The sequence below is a fragment of the Staurois parvus genome, unplaced genomic scaffold, assembly GCF_062004578.1.
Source record: "Staurois parvus isolate SC_StPar_1 unplaced genomic scaffold, SC_StPar_1.0 ptg000145l, whole genome shotgun sequence".
In the NCBI taxonomy this organism is placed as follows: Eukaryota; Metazoa; Chordata; class Amphibia; order Anura; family Ranidae; genus Staurois; species Staurois parvus.
In genome coordinates, this window is record NW_028317941.1 from 275,544 (window position 1) to 294,602 (window position 19,059).

General features: G+C 42.7%; 2 protein-coding genes across 2 annotated transcripts in view; both read left to right on the forward strand.

Annotated features, from left to right (window-relative positions):
* The first annotated feature begins 2,399 nt into the window (after window positions 1-2,399).
* On the forward strand, window positions 2,400-3,035 carry LOC149464873 (oligodendrocyte transcription factor 3-like). Its single transcript, XM_089673945.1, has one exon. The coding sequence runs from the start codon at window positions 2,400-2,402 to the stop codon at window positions 3,033-3,035; it is 636 nt and encodes a 211-aa protein (XP_089530071.1).
* A 14,848-nt stretch (window positions 3,036-17,883) lies between these two features.
* BSDC1 (BSD domain containing 1) overlaps window positions 17,884-19,059 on the forward strand; it is a 44,721-nt gene continuing 43,545 nt past the window's right edge. The window contains exon 1 of the mRNA XM_089673817.1: window positions 17,884-17,956. Within this exon, the coding sequence (XP_089529943.1) occupies window positions 17,946-17,956 (11 nt within the window). The 5' untranslated portion in view covers window positions 17,884-17,945. The remainder of the gene's footprint in view (window positions 17,957-19,059) is intronic.

The following is a 19,059-nucleotide window of genomic DNA, read 5'->3' on the forward strand; positions in this document are numbered from 1 at the left end:
ACACGGAGCCACGGCTTTGTCCTGCCCCCTCTCTCCCCTCATTGGCTGACTTGCTGTGATTGCCAATGAGGAGGCACAGACCTGTGACAGCTGAGGCTGTCATTCACATTGCTGGATCGCGATGAGGCTCAGGTAAGTATTCAGGGGGCTGGGGGAGCTGCTGCACACAGGTTTTATACCTTCATGCATAGAATGCATGAGGGTAAAAAACCTTCAGCCTTTACAACCACTTTTTTAAAAAATTATGAAATTAATAATAATAATAATCACCCAAACAAAAAAATACAATAGTAAATGATTGTTATTATTATTTCATTACTTTTTTGGTTTTAGGGGGTTAAGGTTATGGTTAATTATTATTAATTTATTATTTCAAGTATTTAATTGTGATTATTTGTATTTGTGTATTTTAAATGTATTTATTATTATTAATAATAATAACAACATTTTTTCATTTGGGTTTAGGTGTTTATTTTATAATAATTTATTATAAATAATAATAATTTGTTTCATATATTTTTTAAGGGTTAGGGGATTAAGGTTAGAGGTTAATAATTTATTTATTATTAAATAGTATTTATTCATGATTATTTTTTTTTGCTTGTGTATTTATTTATTACTATTATTAATATTATTTTTCTTATTATCTCACTAAAAATAAATACTAACCCCAACCCAAACCTAACCTTAACTCTAACTCCTTACCCTAACAAAAAATGAAATAATAATACATTATTATTATTATTATTATTATTAATAATAATAATAAAAAAAATAATAATAATTAAAAAAAAATAAAATCTGATGGAAAAGCTGAAGCAGAAAAACCTAACAACATATGATGCAACAGATGATATTTTTCTCTATTGGCTAATAAAAAACTTTTTGTTTAGAAATAAATTAAAATGAATGTTGTTTAAACGGGGACAGCTACCTGGATCTTTACTTCGTAAACCATAGAGCGATATGTGCAAAGTGCACTAACCTCCGGTGACCAATCCTACCAACTAACACTAAGCTGGTGAAAGCTTATATCTGATTGACTCAAACTATGTTATGTTAGTATTGCAATAAAGCCAAATACAGTGATAACTGAATTACTAAGCGCATATGCTGTATAAAACACACACAGTACATATATTTGCATCCAGGGATATAACTGTTCTCAGATAATCATAATATTGTGTTTCTATATTCTTTGTTAATACAGTGTGTAGGGGACCTGGGTTTTTCCTGATTTGTGTAGGAGGCTGCAATTGCTGGCTACATTTTAAAAATACTACTTGACTGGCTGTCTCTGCCATTAATACCTTTAGACATTGAACTGAAACAATCATGCAGGTTAGAAAACCAGGGTGAAAATTGACCTGATCTGAATTCTTGCTGTAGGTCAAAGGGGTTGATTTACTAAAGGCTTTGCAATTGAATTGCCCAAGAGTTTAGTGAATGAGGTGACTTTCTGCTGATTTCCATCATCAGATCATATGAAAGCAAAAATGTGGTTTCTTTTCATTTTCCTTTGCTTGTGATGTAGTATTCTTTGCAAAGTGAAATTTCACCGCATTCACAGAATGACAGTCCAGCAATGGCAGCTTACCCTCTGTTCACATCTGTGTGGGTGGTACAGCTGCGGGACCCGCACAAACGCCTGCAGCCGCACCACCCACACAGAGGGCTGCGGGACCCAGGGGCGGGTGCCATTAATTCTAATGGCACGCCACCCGCACTGGAAATCGCAACCGTACTGGGAACCTCGGTTTCCGTGCGGGCTGCGATTTCCAAAGCAATGTAGGGACTTCTTCCCTGCGTGTCCTGGGGCACGGTTGTCCATTCAAATGAATGGGCTCCCTTGCCTGCGCAAATCGCACGACCGCACAGATGTGAACCAAGGCTTAAATATTGTCTCATTACAATTTTCCTTTTATGAACATTTTTATCATGTAACCTCCATTGACCTTCATTGCTTAGAAAATGAAAGTTAAATATACAAATATTTTAGTGCTGGTGGAATGAAATGTTACTGGGTAAGAAGGTATAAATCTGCAAACAATTAATAAATATATCTGTGATTTAAGTTGGTTTACACATATACAGCAGATGAATAGAAGGATTACAGGACAGGTTAAAGTATACATTCCCAGCTAAATGTTAACTGCTCAAGTTAGAGCTTTCTCATGATTGGGTCACCTCTCTGCCAGATTTGGTGAGCTTTCTTTGTATCCATTGTCAAGCATTGTGTATAAATGACACAAGCACTGCAGGACCTCAGTACAACCAGACGAATGGTGGCCAAGATCTTTTCTGAAGTACAAACCAGCCGTACAGAACGTTTGCAATTCTTATTGCTGCTGACTTTTGAACTCAGGACCTTACCATTCACTAAGAAACCACTGCTATTAATGGATTCAGACTGTCAGTCTAGCAGGTCCTCCTCACCAGAACTGGAGAGAAGACAAAGCCTCAACTTCAAATCTGGGCCAATGTTCCAAAACCTGTGTGTGGGTCAGCATATGGCCACCCGAGGAAAAATGAAATCCAGTAGGAGAGAGAATCAGGAGAACCTGCATGAGCTGCGTATGAAAGTGAACAGTCGTGAACGACAAAGAATGCATGACCTGAACTTAGCCATGGACGGCCTCCGAGAAGTCATGCCATACTCTCATGGACCTTCTGTGCGTAAGCTCTCAAAGATTTCAACGCTGCTGCTGGCACGCAACTACATCCTCATGCTATCCAACTCTCTGGAGGAGATGAGAAAGTTGCTTAATGAAGCTTATGGAGTTCACCGGCTGCCTAGCTGTACAAGCTCTTTGCATCGGCCACATATTGCACTGCTACCCCAAGGTATGAGCACACTGCCACTTTCAGATGTCAGTGGTTACATTGGACTATTGACACCAGAAATCCATCGCACCCCTGAAGCTGCTCCTCAGCATCTCTCAGGACCTCTCTGCCCTTGTGTCACATGTCAGTCCATCTCACATCAACTAGGAAGAACTGCTCCTACTTTACCATTTTCAAGAGCCAGCAAATAGACAAATGGCATCATCTTGCTTCAGTGGAGGGACATTTCAGCTTCATATTTCATGAGGAGGATGCCATTTGGACATAGAACCTCTCATGTAAATACATTAAAGACAGTCTAAATAATTATTATTTGATCCTATGTTAATAGCCCAGAGACAGATTATATCTTTAGTTCTATATCAATGTCATTATGTTGGAAACTAGAAGCTTTGTTACGTGTATATGTCTATTCTGGCTATATATCTGTTTGAGAGATCTCATATTTTATTGTATAAATGTTTGTTTTTAATAAAAATTAAAACATTGTCTGAGTACTATTGTTTATTAAATAGAAATATATATTTATGTTTATTGTATATATATATACACACACACACACACATAATATAAAATGTTTTTCCTGATATTATTATTTAATATTATAATACAGGATTTATATAGCGCCAACAGTTTGCTCAGAGCTTTACAATATCACGGGAGACAATACAGTAACAATTGATACTCATGTCTACTAAAATATTTGTTTCCTCTTGTACCAAATGGTATTCTAACTGTAATGTCTACCTTCATTTTGTAAAGTGATGCGCAAACTGTTGGTGCTATATAAATCCTGTATAATAATATTTAGATTTATTATTTTTATGAAATGCAGTAAAGTAATACTGGATTGACCCTTATAATGTGGGAGGACTTTGGAAGGTGTAAGAGAGATGAATATAGGCACTAGCCTCAAAAGCCTTTGAAAGTCCTTGCATTGGCATTTTAAATTATGATTATAAGAATAAATTATTATGGGAAAAGCTAACTGCTTGGAAATAAAATTAAATTATTTGAATAATCTACAACAATAATCTTGCTCAGTTTATAGGCAATTTAAAAGTACTTTTATTTTTGGCTGTAACTAGCAGACTTGAGTTCTTTAGTCTTAGAACTTTAACACATTCCACTGTTTGATCCATTTCCCAATTTACAGGGTGAGTCCACTGAAAAAAAATGTTTCTTTTTGCCGCAACAGATAAGATTATATTGTGTGTGTTGGGGAGAAAAGAGGTAGGAAGTCTTGTGGAATCACCATCCCTATGAAAAAGAATAAGCCAGATGGCAATTTAATGTCTACACAACTGAAATATACTTTTTTTTTTAATAGAGAGGTCATTTAACCACTTGCCCTCCAGAGGATTTACCCCCCTTCCTGACCAGGTCATTTTTTGCACATAAATTAAATTTAAATCCTTTTTTTCCCACAAATAGAACTTTGTTTCAGTGGTATTTGATCACCTCTGCTTTTTTTAATTTTTTGTGCTATAAACAAAAAAAAAAACCCGACAATTTTGAAAACAAAATTATAAAACATCCAGTAAAAAAATGATTCTACTGCCAGACCTCCTGTTTAAAGTAATTCTAAACCTTATTTTTTTTTTAAACAATATTTTTGACTTTTTGCTATATATCCAGCAAACAAATTTTAAAAATCAAATTTCGTCATAAATTTAGGTCAAAATGTATTCTGCTACATCTTTGCTAAACAAAATTCCCAATACGTGTAAATTAATTGGTTTATGTGAAAACTATAGCGTCTACAAATGGTGGTATGTATACTGGAATTTACATTTTTTTAATACTAGTAATGGTGGCGATCAGCGACTTATAGCGGAACTGCGGCAGGCATTCTTACACTGGGTGGGACCTAAGTGCCACTGACATCCCAATGACAGCAATACAGTGATATTAAAAAGCACTGACACTGTACTGACATTGGGCAGGAAAGGGTTAACGTCTGGGGCGATCAAAGGGTTAACTGTGTGCCGTTTTACGTTATGTGCTGTGTGTGTTTTACTAGCAAAACATGCTGTGCAGAGAAATACAAAGCAGCATGTCCTTGCTGGCAGGAGAGAAACCTGTTTACACACAGGTCTCTCCAATCAGCTTTCCCCAACAATCGCTGGGTGCCAGCAGGGAATTTCCGTCCGGGACCCAGTGATTGACATCCCTAGCTGACAGGGCAGGTAGTGCGGCACACATGCGCCCCCTACACGTTAATGCAAATCATATATATATATGACTTTGCGCAGCCCTACCGCCCTGTAGCAGTAGTTCTACTATAGGGCTGTGGTAAAGCAGTTAAAATGTCCCATTTTTTCCCAAAACAGTGGGGTTTATTTATTTACTAAAGCTGGAGAGTGCAAACACAGGCTTACTTCTGCATAGAATCCAATGAGCTTCCAGGTTGTATTGCTAAATGTAATTGAACAAGCTGATTGCTTTCTATGCAGAAGTGAGCCTGATTTTGCGCTCTCCAGCTTTAGTAAATAAAGCGTGTGCGTAGACACATTGGGGGGTACTAAAACTGAAGAATGCAAAATCTGGTGCAGCTCTACACTGATAACCATTCAGCTTTCAGGCTATATTGTCAAACCTTAATTCAACAAATTGAACCTAGAAGTTGATTGGCTACCATACACAGCTGCATCAGATGCTGTGTGTACCAGGCTTAGTAAACCCCCCCTGTATGTCCCATCCCTTCTCATCCATCAGAAGTAACTGTGTTTATTTCATTTCTCTTGTTCAAAACTTTTTTTTTTTGGATAGAGTGAGGGTGGGTTTATTTTTGTCATCTATGTCCCATTGGGGAGATTTACCTTCGCTTCCTGTCTCATAGGGACATAACTTACAGCTGGTAGGATGTATTCCTTGTGCCAATTCCTCTTTTATTAGTAGAAATCCTCCTAAGTATACAGGTGAAACTCGAAAAATTAGGATATCGTGCAAAAGTTCATTTATTTCAGTAATGCAACTTAAAAGGTGAAACTAATATATGAGATAGACTCATTACATGCAAAGCAAGATAGTTCAAGCCGCGATTTGTCATAATTGTGATGATTATGGCTTACAGCTCATGAAAACCCCGACGAGTTTGCTGGCCAATCAAGCACAGTAATTCCACAGTCACTGAACCAGGTTTTGTGCTTTTGGCAGTGTGAGCAGGTGCCAAGTCCTGCTGGAAAATGAAGTCAGCATCCCCATAAAGCTCGTCTGCGGAAGGAAGCATGAAGTGCTCCAAAATCTCCTGGTAGACGGCTGTGTTGACCCTGGACTTAATGAAGCACAGTGGACCAACACCAGCAGATGACATGGCTCCCCAAATCAACACAGACTGTGGAAACTTCACACTGGACTTCAAGCATCTTGCAGTGTGTGCCTCTCCATTCTTCCTCCATACTCTGGGTCCTTGGTTTCCAAATGAGATGCAATAGTTGCTGTCATCAGAAAAGAGGACTTTCCACTGAGCAACAGACCAGGTCTGTTTTTCTTTAGCCCAGGTAAGACACTTCTGACGTTGTTTGTTGTTCAGGAGCGGCTTGACAAGAGGAATACGACATTTGAAGCCAATGTCCAGGATCCATCTGTGTGTGGTGGCTCTTGATGCACTGACTCCAGCCTCAGTCCACTCCTTGTGAAAGTACCCAACACTTTTGAATGGCCTTTTCCTGACAATCCTCTCCAGGCTGTGGTCATCCCTGCTGCTTGTGCACCTTTTTCTTCCACACTTTTTCCTTCCACATAACTTTCTATTAATGTGCTTTGATACAGCACTTTGGGAACATCCAACTTCTTTTGCAATTACCTTTTGAGGCTTTCCCTCCTTATGGAGGGTGTCAAGGATGGTTTTCTGCACAACTGTCAGGTCAGCAGTCTTTCCCATGATTGTGATTCCTACTGAACCAGACTAAGAGACCATTTGGAGGTGTTATGGCTTAATTAGCTGATTAGAGTGGGACACTTTGAGCCGAGAATATTGCACCTTTTCACAATATTCTAATTTTCTGAAATTGTGGATTTGGGGTTTTTATGATCTGTAAGCCATAATCATCACAATTGAGACAAATCACAGCTTGAACTATCTTGCTTTGCATGTAATGAGTCTATCTCATATATTAGTTTCACCTTTTAAGTTGCATTACTGAAATAAATGAACTTTTGCACGATATTCAAATTTTTCGAGTTTCACCTGTATGTCACCTCCCCTCCCTGCCCCCATGATTTCTGGTGTGGTGGGGGTAAATCCAACTAAGGGGCATGAAGAGAGCCCAACCATGCCTGCCCTTTCCATGCAACAGTATAATTCATAGAAACCATACAATAGCTTGTAACAGGAAAACCAGCTACAGATACAACTGGATCTATGAATGGAGGGGGCTGACCTTCCAATCATCTACCCGCTCTCTCAGATCCTGTTTCAACCATAGTTTCTATTATTGTCCAATAGTGTGCGCTAAACTAAATAAGCACTTATGCAAATGTTTTAAGTTACCACTTCCAGCTCTTAGAACATACCTGGGCTTTGCTGTTATCTGAATGGCTCTGCTCCTGCTGCCACCTGCCACCATTCCTGGGCTTTTTGATGTGATCAAGAAGCCCAGGGCCACTGATCTCAGTTGGGCTGGCTAAATACAAAGAAGGGGACAGTAACCGTACCTTCTCCTCCTCTGTGATGCATGAAGCCAGAAGCGATAAGTATTTAACCACTTGCCCTCCAGAGGATTTACCCCCCTTCCTGACCAGGCCATTTTTTGCTATACGGCGCTATGTTACTTTAACTGACAATTGCGCAGTCGTGCAACGCTGCACCCAAATTAAATTTTACGTCCTTTTTTCCCCACAAATAGAGCTTTCTTTTGGTGGTATTTGATCACCTGTGTGTTTTCTTATTTTTTGTGCTATAAACAAAATAGGACTGACAATTTTGAAAAAAAAAACAACAAACCTATATTTTTGACCTTTTGCTATTAAACATGTCCAGTAAAAATATTTTAGAAAACATAAAATTTCGTCATAAATTTAGGCCAAAATGTAATCTGCTACGTCTTTGCTAAAAAAAATCCCAATACGTGTAAATTAATTGGTTTATGTGAAAGTTATAGCGTTAACAAAATGGCGGTGTATACACTGGAATTTAACCTCCCTAGCGGTCTGATTATGTCCATATTTCTGTGCTCAAAGCGGTACATTTTTTTGCATGGAAATATGTATTTTTTTTATTGTAGGCCTGTAATTTTTAGGAATAACTCACTGAAATCTGTCCGAACAAGAGTCTAGTAAACATCCCAGGTATGATAAAATTTGAAACACAAAATCATAAATTATAATATAATAAATAATCATAAAAAATAATAATATAATAAATGTAATTCAATAATATAATCAAACTGAAAACACTGAAATTTGAAATATAGCGCCAAGTTCGCACATCGCTGAGCAAAGTCGCAAAATCGTTTTCAGTGCCTGATGACGAATTTCCCCACGAATCATTATCACTCAAGTTCTAATTTACTATCGCTATTCTCTAGGTGGTCTAAAACCGCTTTTGACATAAAGGGACGCTTTTTGGACACCATGGACATTGCGCTTTTGACCTAAAGGGACGCTTTTTGGACGCCATGGACATTTCTCAGTTTCCAGGCAGAAAGAACAGTAAAAATGCAGGCAGGGCACAGGACAAAGCACTAGGGACAAAATGTATGTGAAAGGGTTTGATACAGCAACAGAAGCTGGATCAGCGATGCATGGTAAGCCCGAGTGTAGCTCGGGGTTAGCGCTTTTGGTACTGAAACTTTACCCCGAGCTACACTCGGGAATACCGTCAGGGAGGTTACATTTATTTTATACTAGTAATGGAGGCGATCAGCGACTTATAGTGAGACTGCGGCAGGCATTCTGACACTGGGGGGAACTGAAATCCCCAGTGACACCAATACAGTGATCAGTGCTAAAAAAAAACACTGACACTGTACTAATGGCACTGGGCAGGAAGGAGTTAACATGTGGGGCATCTGCAGAGCCATAAAAACCAGTGTGCAAGAGCTGACAGGAGAGAGATCTGGATTGTATACAAACAGGTCTCTCCCCCATCGGAAATCCTTGGAGATCGCCGGGTGCCAGAAGGGATTCACCGGCTGGGACCCGGTGATTGACAGCCGAGGCTGCGAATGGCCCGGAACTATACGTGATTTTGTTCACCCGTGCTGCCCTGTAGCAGTATTTCTACTATAGGGCGGTGCAGAAGCGGTTAGTCATTTCTGGTTTTGGTTTGCGGTTCACAAGCTGTTGCTGGTCACAAAAACATCTGATCAAAATGATTTTGGTTTGATGAGATGCTTTTGAAGGCAGAGAAGAGATCTGGAATCTAATAGACACAAGTGAGAGGTATCACTGCAAATGCCAGGATGACAGCAATGATTCTAGTGCCAAACCTTCTGTTTTAAAGTAATTCTAAACCTTATTTTGTTTTAAATAATAAGCATGTTATACTAACCTGCTATGTATGATTGTGAGCACAGGGGAGGATGGGGGCACTTTAATTTTTTTAAACATTTTACACTGTTTCTTTACATTTTTTTATCACTTGTAACAGCATTAGGCGATGACAGGTACTCTTTATGGATAGATCTAGGGCAGGGGTGGGCAAACTTTTTGACTTGAGGGCCGCAATGGGTTCATATATTGGACCCGGGGGCCGGACTAGCTGCTGGCCGGCCCAGCCACTACCATGCCATCCATAGTAAGTATAGTAATATTCCCCCATAGTAAACATAGTAATTAATCCCCCATATTGTAATTCATCCCCCATAGTAATTCATCCCCCATATAGTAATTCATCCCCCATAGTAATTAATCCCCCCTATAGTAATTCATCCCCCATATAGTAATTCATCCCCCATAGTAATTCATCCCCCATATAGTAATTCATCCCCCATAGTAATTCATCCCCCATATAGTAATTCATCCCCCATAGTAATTCATCCCCCATATAGTAATTCATCCCCCATAGTAATTCATCCCCCATATACTAATTCATCCCCCATAGTAATTAATCCCCCATATAGTAATTCATCCCCCATATAGTAATTCATCCCCCCTATAGTAATTCATTCCCCATATTGTGTCAATTCACTTACCTTTGCTCCATGCGTTCCTCTCGCCGTGTTCCCGCGCAGTTCCGGTCTTCAGGGCGGACTGTGAGAGGAGAGGAGTTCGTCACGCTGCCCCGCCTACATCCTGACAGCCAATGTTTGCCACGTTCCGCGGGCCGGATTAAAAGGTCCGCCGGGCCGTATACGGCCCGCGGGCTGTAGTTTGCCCATTGCTGATCTAGGGTCTATTAGACCCCTGATGTCTTCTCTGCCCTTACAAGAATCTGACCGCACTAAGATCAGTGTGATCATGCTTTACCAATTTAAAAATTGTGCTGTTTACATTTGGTAAACCTGAAGTGTAGAAAATGCTTGTTACTTCCGGTTTCCTATACCGTAGAGATCATCAAGGACTATCTGGTCCTCCACCATCTCTATGGTTAGCCTGGTTGGACGGGAGAGCCCAGGGAGGCAGCGGAAAGGCCGCTGGTAGGATCACTTTTACAAAAAAAAAAAAGAGAGAGAAATTCGCCGACTGAAGAGAAAGATACCAGGATGATGCCTGTAGCTGCAGGCAACATCCCGGTATAACCTCTCAAAGACTAGGATGTCCTTCGGTGGGAAGCGGTTGAATCTGCTAGTGACCCACAGGTGTCAAACTGGCAGCCCTCCATCTGTTGCCAAACTACAAGTCCCATGAGGCATTGCAAGTTTGACAGTTACAAGCATGACTCCCAAAGGCAGAGGCATGATGGGACTTGTAGTTTTGCAACAGCTGGAGGGCTGCCAGTTTGACACTCCTGTGCTAGTCCATGTAATGGACCAGTCCCCCCTAATTGACAATGCTGCTGTCCCCAACTCTGAAAAAGAAAACTAATGCAGACACCATATCTAACGGTTTTGGGTTTAACACGACTTTAACTGCACTAAGGTTTGCGCTCTCTTTTTTTATTTGTTCTTTCAACTAGTCTACGATCCCTGGATTATCAAAAGCTGCAAGACCATACAGATGGTAAAGATCCTCAGCTCCTCTAGTAAAACAATGTATTAGTCATTGTCTGGTATGCAGGGGCGGACTGACCATTTGGAAACTCGGGCACTGCCCGAGGGCCCGGGGTCAGTAAGGGGCCCCATGAGATGCCCCTGGTAGCTTTTTTATAGGCTTTTTTGTTTGGGCAAGGACACAGGGGCCCCATGATCCCCTATTGCCCGGGGGTCCCATGAGTTGTCAGTCCGCCCCTGCTGGTATGATCATTGACACTGGATAAGATAAAAATCATCTTCCATTGTAGCACCTGAAAAGAGATGTATGGCCAAAGCTCTTTCGGTCATGTTTCTCATGCGGGTCACATGGGTGCTCTTACTTGTGCTCTCCTATGACCCAGAATAAGCTTACAGCTGACATCACAGAGCCACTACACAATCTGGAGGGATCCCGACAATAATGTTGGGGTCCACCCAGACGCCTTACAGGCTGCCGGCTTGGCCATCGAGAGCATGAGCCAGCGGCTCCTGTCCTGCATTCCAGTGAGCGGGGCAGAGCACAGAGCCAGTGACTAATAGTCACTGCTCTCTGCTCACTGGAGACCAAGAACCGAGCGATCAGCAATCATGTGATCTCACTTAGTGGCAGTGGAGGACAGCTTAAATCATCAGGCTGATGATGCGGTAGGTAAGTACAGTGTGTGTGTTTATTTTTTAGCTACCAGAAGAAAGTATCAACTGACTAATCAAACTGCTGCATGCACCCTGATGAAGTCACATGTAGGGCTCAAACAACTGATCGACATAATCAATTATGAAAATAGTTATCTATTTTCATATTCGATTAGTTGGTTGGCTGATTAGTTGCCCAATCATCAATGTGGGGACCTCACATGTCCACTAATCTCCAAGCGTTGGGTGGTGGAGGTGGGGCTTAATGTTCTGGCAGGCAGGGGCGGACTGGGCATTTGGAAACTCGGGCACTGCCCGAGGGCCCGGGGTCAGTAGGGGGCCCCATGAGATGCCCCTGGTACCTTTTTCATAGGCTTTTTTGAGATGGGCAAGGACACAGGGGCCCCATGATCCCCTATTGCCCGGGGGTCCCATGAGTTGTCAGTCCGCCCCTGCTGGCAGGTATGGCAAAGCAGCAAGTCAGACAGAAGTCAAAGCCATATCCTAGTGAGGTCCAGGGATTTCTCCTAGTGATCACCTTGTACCAGGCACCACAATCTGCCTGTCTGTGGACACTGGGGATCTGCCAGATCCGGTCAATAGGTGACTAGTGAATAGAAAAAAACAACAACAGTGAGCGCTAATCCTGAAAGCGGCTAAGCACTCTAAGCAACCAATATATACTTAAATGAAATGACATAAAATTAGTGCAGCGCTAAAAGTAGTGATAACACTGTTCAACAAATTTTTATTTTTTGCCAGTTTTGGAAACAAAAGGATCCATTTCTTAATGAATTTCACATTCTGAGTTCAAATATAACAATGAAATTTGTCAATTGGCTCTAGTTTTTCTGTAAACGGAAAGTTTTCTACTATAGGCGTAATGACTACATAATGCACAATAATTATATAGATAGATGTCTTTCCACAAATATAAAGCAAGTGATATTGACTACATAACAAAGCCTAAATGGCATAATATATTGCATAGGATTACCAAGAAAAATTATAGCCATAAGCTAAGTTCCCCTACAGTCCGGCTTCCGTCCCCTACACTCCACCGAAACTGCCTTACTCAAACTCTCCAACGACCTGCTAACCGCCAAAGCTAATGGCCACTATTCAGTGCTCCTACTCCTTGACCTCTCTGCGGCCTTCGACACAGTCGACCACCCCCTCCTCCTCAAAAAACTACACTCCCTCGGCCTCAGAGATTCTGCTCTCTCCTGGCTCTCATCCTACCTGTCACAACGCTCCTTCAGCGTTACCTATAATGCTACCACCTCCCCCTCACTCCCCCTCTCTGTTGGGGTCCCTCAAGGCTCTGTCCTCGGGCCCCTTCTCTTCTCCATCTATACCTCCTCCCTTGGCCAACTCATACACTCTCACGGCTTCAACTACCACCTCTATGCCGACGACACACAAATCTATCTCTCAACCCCCCACCTCACCCCCTTGGTCTCAGCCCGAATCACACACCTACTGAGCGACATATCAGACTGGATGTCGCTCCACTTCCTTAAATTGAACCTCTCCAAAACCGAGTTTCTTGTCTTCCCCCCAGCCCGGACACCACCCCCCATTGATTTCTCCATCACATCCAACAACGCTACCATCAAACCCGCCCCGCAGGCCAGAGTACTGGGTGTCATTCTGGACTCCAACCTATCCTTCCAGCCCCAAGTCCAATCTTTAACAAACTCGTGCAGACTCCACCTCCGCAACATCGCCAAAATCCGCACGTTCCTAACCCCAGAAACCACTAAACAGCTCATCCACTCCCTCATCATATCACGACTCGACTACTGCAACTCCCTCCTCACTGGCCTGCCTCGCCACTGGCTATCCCCTCTTCAGTCCATCCTGAACACGGCTGCCAGACTCATTCACCTTTCCAACCGCTCTGTCTCCGCCACCCCCCTCTGCCAATCCCTCCACTGGCTTCCGATTGCGCAACGGATCAAATTCAAAATCCTATTGCTGACGTACAAAGCTGTCCACCATACTGCCCCGTACTACATCTCTGACCTAATATCCAAGTACCGCCCAACACGCACACTCCGCTCCTCACAAGACCTCCTTCTCTCTAGTTCCCTGGTCTCCTCCTCCCATGCCCGCCTCCAGGACTTCTCCAGGGTGTCACCCATCCTCTGGAACTCCCTGCCCCAACCCATCAGATTATCCCCTACTCTCCTCTCCTTTAGGCGCACCCTGAAAACCCATCTCTTCAGGGAAGCCTACCCCACCCCCTGCTAACTTGCCGACCTCCTCCACTATTCCTACCACTCCATCCCCCACAGCTATCTCCTCCTGTGCCACCACCCCCTCCCTCCTAGATTGTAAGCTCGAAAGAGCAGGGCCCTCGATCCCCTCATGTTTTGCATTGTATTGGTATTGTTCTGTCACATGTTCTGTCTCCCTTTGTAATGTACAGCGCTGAGCGAACTATTGGCGCTTTATAAATACTGTATAATAATAATAATAATAATAAGTTGAATCATTTTAATACTTAGGATTCTCACTAGTTTTGTCTTCAGTTTGTATCGGTTTTGCTTCTCTTGGCTTTTCTCTTGTATTCGAGGAAAGGGCTATCTCTTACAACTGTCCAGCAATAGTCAGCAAGCATTGATGGGCTCCATTTACCTTGATATCTTCTTTCCATAGCTGCATTGTCTTGATGGAAGCGATCTCCGTGTTCATCACTCACTGCTCCACAGTTTGGTGGGAAAAAATCCAGATGCGAATGTAGAAAATGAATTTTTAGAGACATGTTGCAACCCAGATTTCTGTAAGTCTGGATGAGTTTTTCTACCACTTTCTTGTAGTCTGGTGTTTTATTGTTTCCAAGAAAATTTGATGTCACTGATACAAATGCTGTCCAGGCAGCCTTTTCCTTTCCACGCAACAGAGAAAGAAACTCATCATCATGAATAAGTTTACGAATCTGTGGCCCAACAAAGACTCCTTCATTTATTTTTGCAGCACTAAGTGCTGGAAATTTGCTAATCAGGTACTTGAAACCTGCTTTATTCTTGTCCATTGCCTTAACAAAGTTTTTCATTAATCCCAACTTGATGTGTAATGGAGGTAATAAGATCTTATTGCTGTCTACAAGTGCTGGATAGTTAACATTTTTTTCTCCAGGCTGCAATGACTGGCGTAATGGCCAGTCTCTTTTGGCATAGTGCATTTCTCTCGCACGACTGTCCCACTCACAGAGGAAGCAGCAGTACTTAGTATATCCACCTTGAAGTCCAAGTAGGATAGCAATCACCTTCAGGTCACCACAAATCGACCATTGATGTTCATCATAGTTGATGCACCTTAAAAGCTCTTTCAAGTTTTCATACGTTTCTTTCATTGAAACTGCGTAAGCAACTGGAACTGACGGCAGCTGATTGCCATTATGGAGCAAAACAGCTTTAAGACTCACCTTTGAAGCATCAATGAACAGCCTCCACTCATCGGGATCATAGCATACGCCGATGGCTGAGATTAAACCATGAACATTGTTACATACAGCAATATCACCTTCCTGGACGAAGAATGGGATCAGATCTTTCTGACGATGACGGTAGAAAGACGTACGAACATCACTTGCTAGGAGATTCCACTGTTGTAGTCTTGACCCCAAAAGTTCTGCCTTGTTCTTCGGAAGATCCAGGTCTCTGATAAGATCGCTCAATTCCACTTGTGTAATGAGGTGTGGTTCAGTGAGTGTGGATGGAAGAAAGTCTGGGTCATGTGAGGTTGACGGTTGATGACTACACGCTTCAGGTTCTTCCTCACTTGACTCAACCACGAAGGATTCTGGTGCTTTAGGAATTGGTAGCCCCTCTCCATGAGGAAGTGGACGTATTGCCGATGGAATATTTGGATAGTGCACAGATAACTTTTTCTTCTTATTTAGCCCTTTTGTTGGAGGCACCATACAAAAGTAACAATTACTAACATGATCTGTTGGCTCTCTCCAAATCATTGGCACAGCGAAAGGCATAGATGCCTTTTTTCCATTCAACCATTGCTCCAGTGCCGTCCCACAAGAATTGCAGCATATATGTGGTGCCCAGCTCTTGTCCTGGTCTCCTATCTTGCAGCCAAAATACAAGTTGTAGGCTTTCTTAATCATTCCTGTTATCCTTTTTTGTGAGATAAAAGTTATTTCACCGCAGATATAGCAGAAATTATCTGCTTTATTCACACAAGTTCGAGGCATTACTGAGTAGCCTATATAAGCATAAAACGAAATGTAAAGACGCTGTCGAACTACAATCAGCTACAGATACTGCAGCTTTTATGCAGTGAAGTGATGCAATTAAAGGCTAATATTGCATCATCTCAGTATACATGCAATTTTCTATTGGTCACCAGTATCAATTGCGCAATATGCAGCTGAAGTTGCATCATAATTTTGAATGGCTTACGTCATTAGATGGGTGAATATATCATGGAAACTAGAGCCAATCAACATTTTTTAGGGTCATTTTCGTTTTCAGCACCCCAAAATTATGTAAGATTAGCTAATTTTATGCCCAAAACTTTTTACCTGTTGAACAGTGTAATAAGACAGATATAAGTCCACTGAAAGTCTTGGTCATATGGACGTGTCCAGTGACAAATGGATGCAGAATTGGTGATCCGTGTGGAAACGGCTGAAAAACGCACTCACAAGAAGTAAGACACATAAACGCAGTGTGCATCTAGAGCTCATGGATCCTCAATCCAGAGGGGGGTAAAGCTGGTCCGGTTACAGGAATGGTGGATCCCTCCTCTGTGGATGCAGCAACAGATCCTCCTTTTCCCGATTAGGTGTAGGATTCCAAGATCAAGATTCTGCAAGCAAAAGCTCCTCAGGGGAGTTTTAGGGAAGGACACCCATAGTGTAGTAGGTTATAAAAAGCAGCTTTATTAAAATAATAATATCCAATTCAAAGTAGGCAGGTATCATAAAGATGTGTCAGCATGACAAACTAACCCTGTAACCCTGTCAGGGTTAGTTTGTCTTGCTGACACATCTTTATGATACCTACCTACTTTGAATTGGATATTATTATTTTAATAAAGCTGCTTTTTATAACCTACTACACTATGGGTGTCCTTCCCTAAAACTCCCCCGAGGAGCTTTTGCTTGCAGAATCTTGATCTTGGAATCCTACACCTAATCGGGAAAAGGAGGATCTGTTGCTGCATCCACAGAGGAGGGATCCACCATTCCTGTAACCGGACCAGCTTTACCCCCTCTGGATTGAGGATCCATGAGCTCTAGATGCACACTGCGTTTATGTGTCTTACTTCTGGTGAGTGCGTTTTTCAGCCGTTTCCACACGGATCACCAATTCTGAATCCATTTGTCACTGGACACGTCCATATGACCAAGACTTTCAGTGGACTTATATCTGTCTTATTATCACTACTTTTAGCGCTGCACTAATTTTATGTAATAGGTGACTAGTCATTTATTAAACAGATTCGTGCAGCCTGAATTTGATAGAAAGCCATGCCCCAGCCCTGGAGAGCCTCTACTATAGGAATAAAGTGACTGCACAGTCATCCTCTGATCATCTGCCTTCTCCGTGTTAATGCAGTGGATACAGACAAGTCAATTGGCAGAAGATCGATTCTCTCTAGACGACCTATACACACACATTACGTTCTATCCCGATGGCCTGATCAGTGCAGATCACAGCTTCAACTAACTGGGGCCATCCATCCCTGGCCCATTGATTCCTCCCATTAGAACCGCCTTCACTGAACGGCGGACTGGATCCGATTCAACTGACAGCCCAGTCCGAACCGTCAGCTTTCATGTTCTGTAGGGAGTCCCATACAGGGCGGATCGGTCCCTGAAATTCCTCTTCCCTCACCCAGCTGCCTCCGCAATCTCCTCTTTCATAAACCCAGCAACTAGATTCACCCCGCCCACATGTTCCGCCTATCAGCGTTGGCTTCATAGGTCATTGGCCCGTCGATCCGTAACGCCAGACACTTGTTGATCCCAGCAGCTCTGGGCAGAAGCACTGCACAGCTCTGAAAGGCACTCCATTGGTTGCTAGAGACGCGGCTCCATTAGCAACCCAAGTCCCGCCCCCTACATCACTCTTCTAGCTCGCGCCTTCCGCCTGCCTTAAAGAGGTGTTTGGCTGTAGACTGCAGCTCCACTTTCGACAGGAAACATGTGACCTCCAGTCCTGTCGAAAGTGGAGCTCCAGTCTTCAGCCAGACCCCTCTCGTTCTGGGTTCCTCCTACACATATAGAGCTCTGGGTTCCGCCCACACATTTCCGGTTTGACGGCCACAGCCGGATGTACGGGGTCAGAGGTCGGTAAATATTGGTGATGTCACGGAGCCAACATGGCGGAAGGGTAAGAGTGATGTCTTAGGATCAGAGAGGCTGGAGAGGGGGATTTGTAGCAGCCGAGGCGCCTGTGTCCTCCAGCAGAGGAGGTGTACAAAGCCTCTTTACCCCCAATGGATCTCTGTCACCCCTGCGCCCGATGTTTGCCCTGTCCGGGTGTTACATATGTCGCACATATTTCTGTTTTCCTCCCCTCCCTGTACAAGGCACACACGCCTGGACCGGTCCCTGGCAGCCTGAGCTCCCCTACACATCGATGTCATGGTGGGAGAGCTCGGAGTTGTAATGGGTAAAAGCCAACCTTTCTGTACGTTTTAACCCAGCCACAAAAATCTCCCCTAAGATTTAACACCTTTGTGCCATTTCAAGAGCAGTGTTTACTATTTGTCAATTGACAGCTTAAATAATACTTGGTGATCCTGCCATGACAATGTGGGTTTAGGCACTTCCTGTTATAGGTGACAACGCTCTGGTCCTGTGTCCTAAATGGGCTTCTGTTTGAGACTACTAGTGGCCATTTCAACCCATATTATACAGACATGGTCTTGAGAAATGCTTTGCAGCCATCACTGCATGCATGTAGTGACTGCAAAGAGGCTGCAAGAAATCAAATGAAATGAAAAAAATATTTAAAAAGAAAAAGGCCAATAGTTCATGATGTATCCCCTCCCTCCTAGATTGCAAGCTCCAAGGAACAGGGCCCTGGAACCCCTCATGTATCACACTGTATTGTCATTGTAGTGTCACATGTATTGTCTCCCATTGTAATGTACAGAGCTAAACAAACTATTGGCGCTTTATAAATACTGAATAATATTAATATGCAGTGCTTTAGTAACCCGAGGGGCCTGTTTATAGTGGGGAGTGGTTAATGATCTCCATTGTACAACACAGTGTTTTCATCACAGCATGGCCTGCATTTTACTGCCATTCTCAAAATGCAGGCAGCTGTGCTCCAAGGACTTCTTTGTTCAGAGGATGAGCTTCCTTATCCTACCCATCCTCCCCCTCTACAGATGTAATTAGCAGTCATTTTTGTCTCTTTGGGCTTTTGGCAGTGTGGTAAGGCCTCAGTGAGGTCATACTGCTGCTTTCTAAAGGGGCCCCTAA